The sequence below is a fragment of the Fulmarus glacialis genome, unplaced genomic scaffold (genome assembly GCF_000690835.1).
Source record: "Fulmarus glacialis isolate BGI_N327 unplaced genomic scaffold, ASM69083v1 scaffold16205, whole genome shotgun sequence".
NCBI classification, from domain to species: Eukaryota; Metazoa; Chordata; class Aves; order Procellariiformes; family Procellariidae; genus Fulmarus; species Fulmarus glacialis.
In genome coordinates, this window is record NW_009215055.1 from 547 (window position 1) to 1882 (window position 1336).

General features: G+C 59.0%; 1 protein-coding gene across 1 annotated transcript in view; it reads left to right on the forward strand.

The window, feature by feature from the left end:
* Positions 1-574: 574 nt before the first annotated feature.
* NMUR1 (neuromedin U receptor 1) overlaps positions 575-1336 on the forward strand; it is a 2645-nt gene continuing 1883 nt past the window's right edge. Inside the window, exon 1 of the mRNA XM_009578816.1 lies at positions 575-1336. Coding sequence (XP_009577111.1) covers positions 575-1336 — 762 coding nt within the window.

Here is a 1336-nt window from a genome sequence, read left to right on the forward strand (position 1 = left end):
AGGATTTCATTAGCCTGCCTCTTAAGGCAGTGAAGTCTCCATCCCCTCCCACGCTCCCTCCCCAGCCCGACCCCATCCGGCGCAGGGGTGGTGGGACCTCAGCCTTCATCTGGAGCTTCCCAACAAGCCGTAAGTCCTTGGGTTGGAAAATCCGTTTTCCCTCTGGCTGTTTTATTGTTGCCCTGTCAGCCCCTCTGCACGGCTGGTAGAGTTGGATCAATTTTGGGGGTTGGCTTTGGGGCTGTATCCTGCTCTGCTTCAGGAGCAGGGAGAAGGGACAGCCCTGCTGGCATCCCCCTGACGATGGGGCAAAGGGGCCAAGGTGGGCTGGGGAGCTGCCAGGGTTGTTTGTGGATGACAAATGGGGCAAGGAGTGCCCCTCCCTGGAGGGAGGTTGGGGGGAGATTTTGGGTGGTTTCCCAAAGGAAAGGCTGTGGTTGGGGCAGGATGGGTGCAAGGGTGCAGAGCAGCAGCATCCTGGCACCCTGACACCAATGGGGAGAGGGACAGAGGGAGCAGGAGCAGCAGAGGGGTTGGGAAAGCATCCTGCAAACCTCTCCATCTCTCCGCAGCCATGAATCCCTACGTCAACTGCTCCTGCCCTGAGTTTTCCCTGTCCCAGCAAGACTTCCCTGTGGAGCCCATCAGCCCTGATCTCTGCAACAAGACTCACCCGGAGACCTTGTTCGACCCCAAGGATGCCAACCTGACAGAGGAGCAGCTGCGGGATAAGTACCTGGGACCTCGACGGTCCAGCTTCTTTGTCCCTGTCTGTGTCATCTACCTGCTGATCTTCGTGGTGGGGGCTGTGGGCAACACACTCACCTGCATCATCATCCTCCGGCACCGGTTCATGAGGACACCCACCAACTACTACCTGTTCAGCCTGGCTGTCTCCGACCTGCTGGTGCTGCTGCTGGGGATGCCGCTGGAGCTGTACGACATGTGGAGCAACTACCCCTTCCTGCTGGGCGCCAGCGGCTGCTATTTCAAGACGCTGCTCTTTGAGGCTGTCTGCTTCGCCTCCATCCTCAATGTCACGGCCCTGAGCGTGGAGCGCTACATCGCCGTGGTACACCCACTCAAGGCCAAGTACGTGGTGACCAGGAATCATGCCAAGAGGGTCATCGTCACCATCTGGGTCTTGTCGGTCGTCTGCTCCATCCCCAACACCAGCCTCCATGGGCTGCAGCCTCTCTATGTACCTGGCCGAGGGCGGGTGCCCGATTCGGAGATCTGCACCCTGGTGAAGCCGCGCTTGACCTATAACCTCATCATCCAGATCACCACCATCGTCTTCTTCTTCCTTCCCATGGGGACCATCAGCATCCTCTAC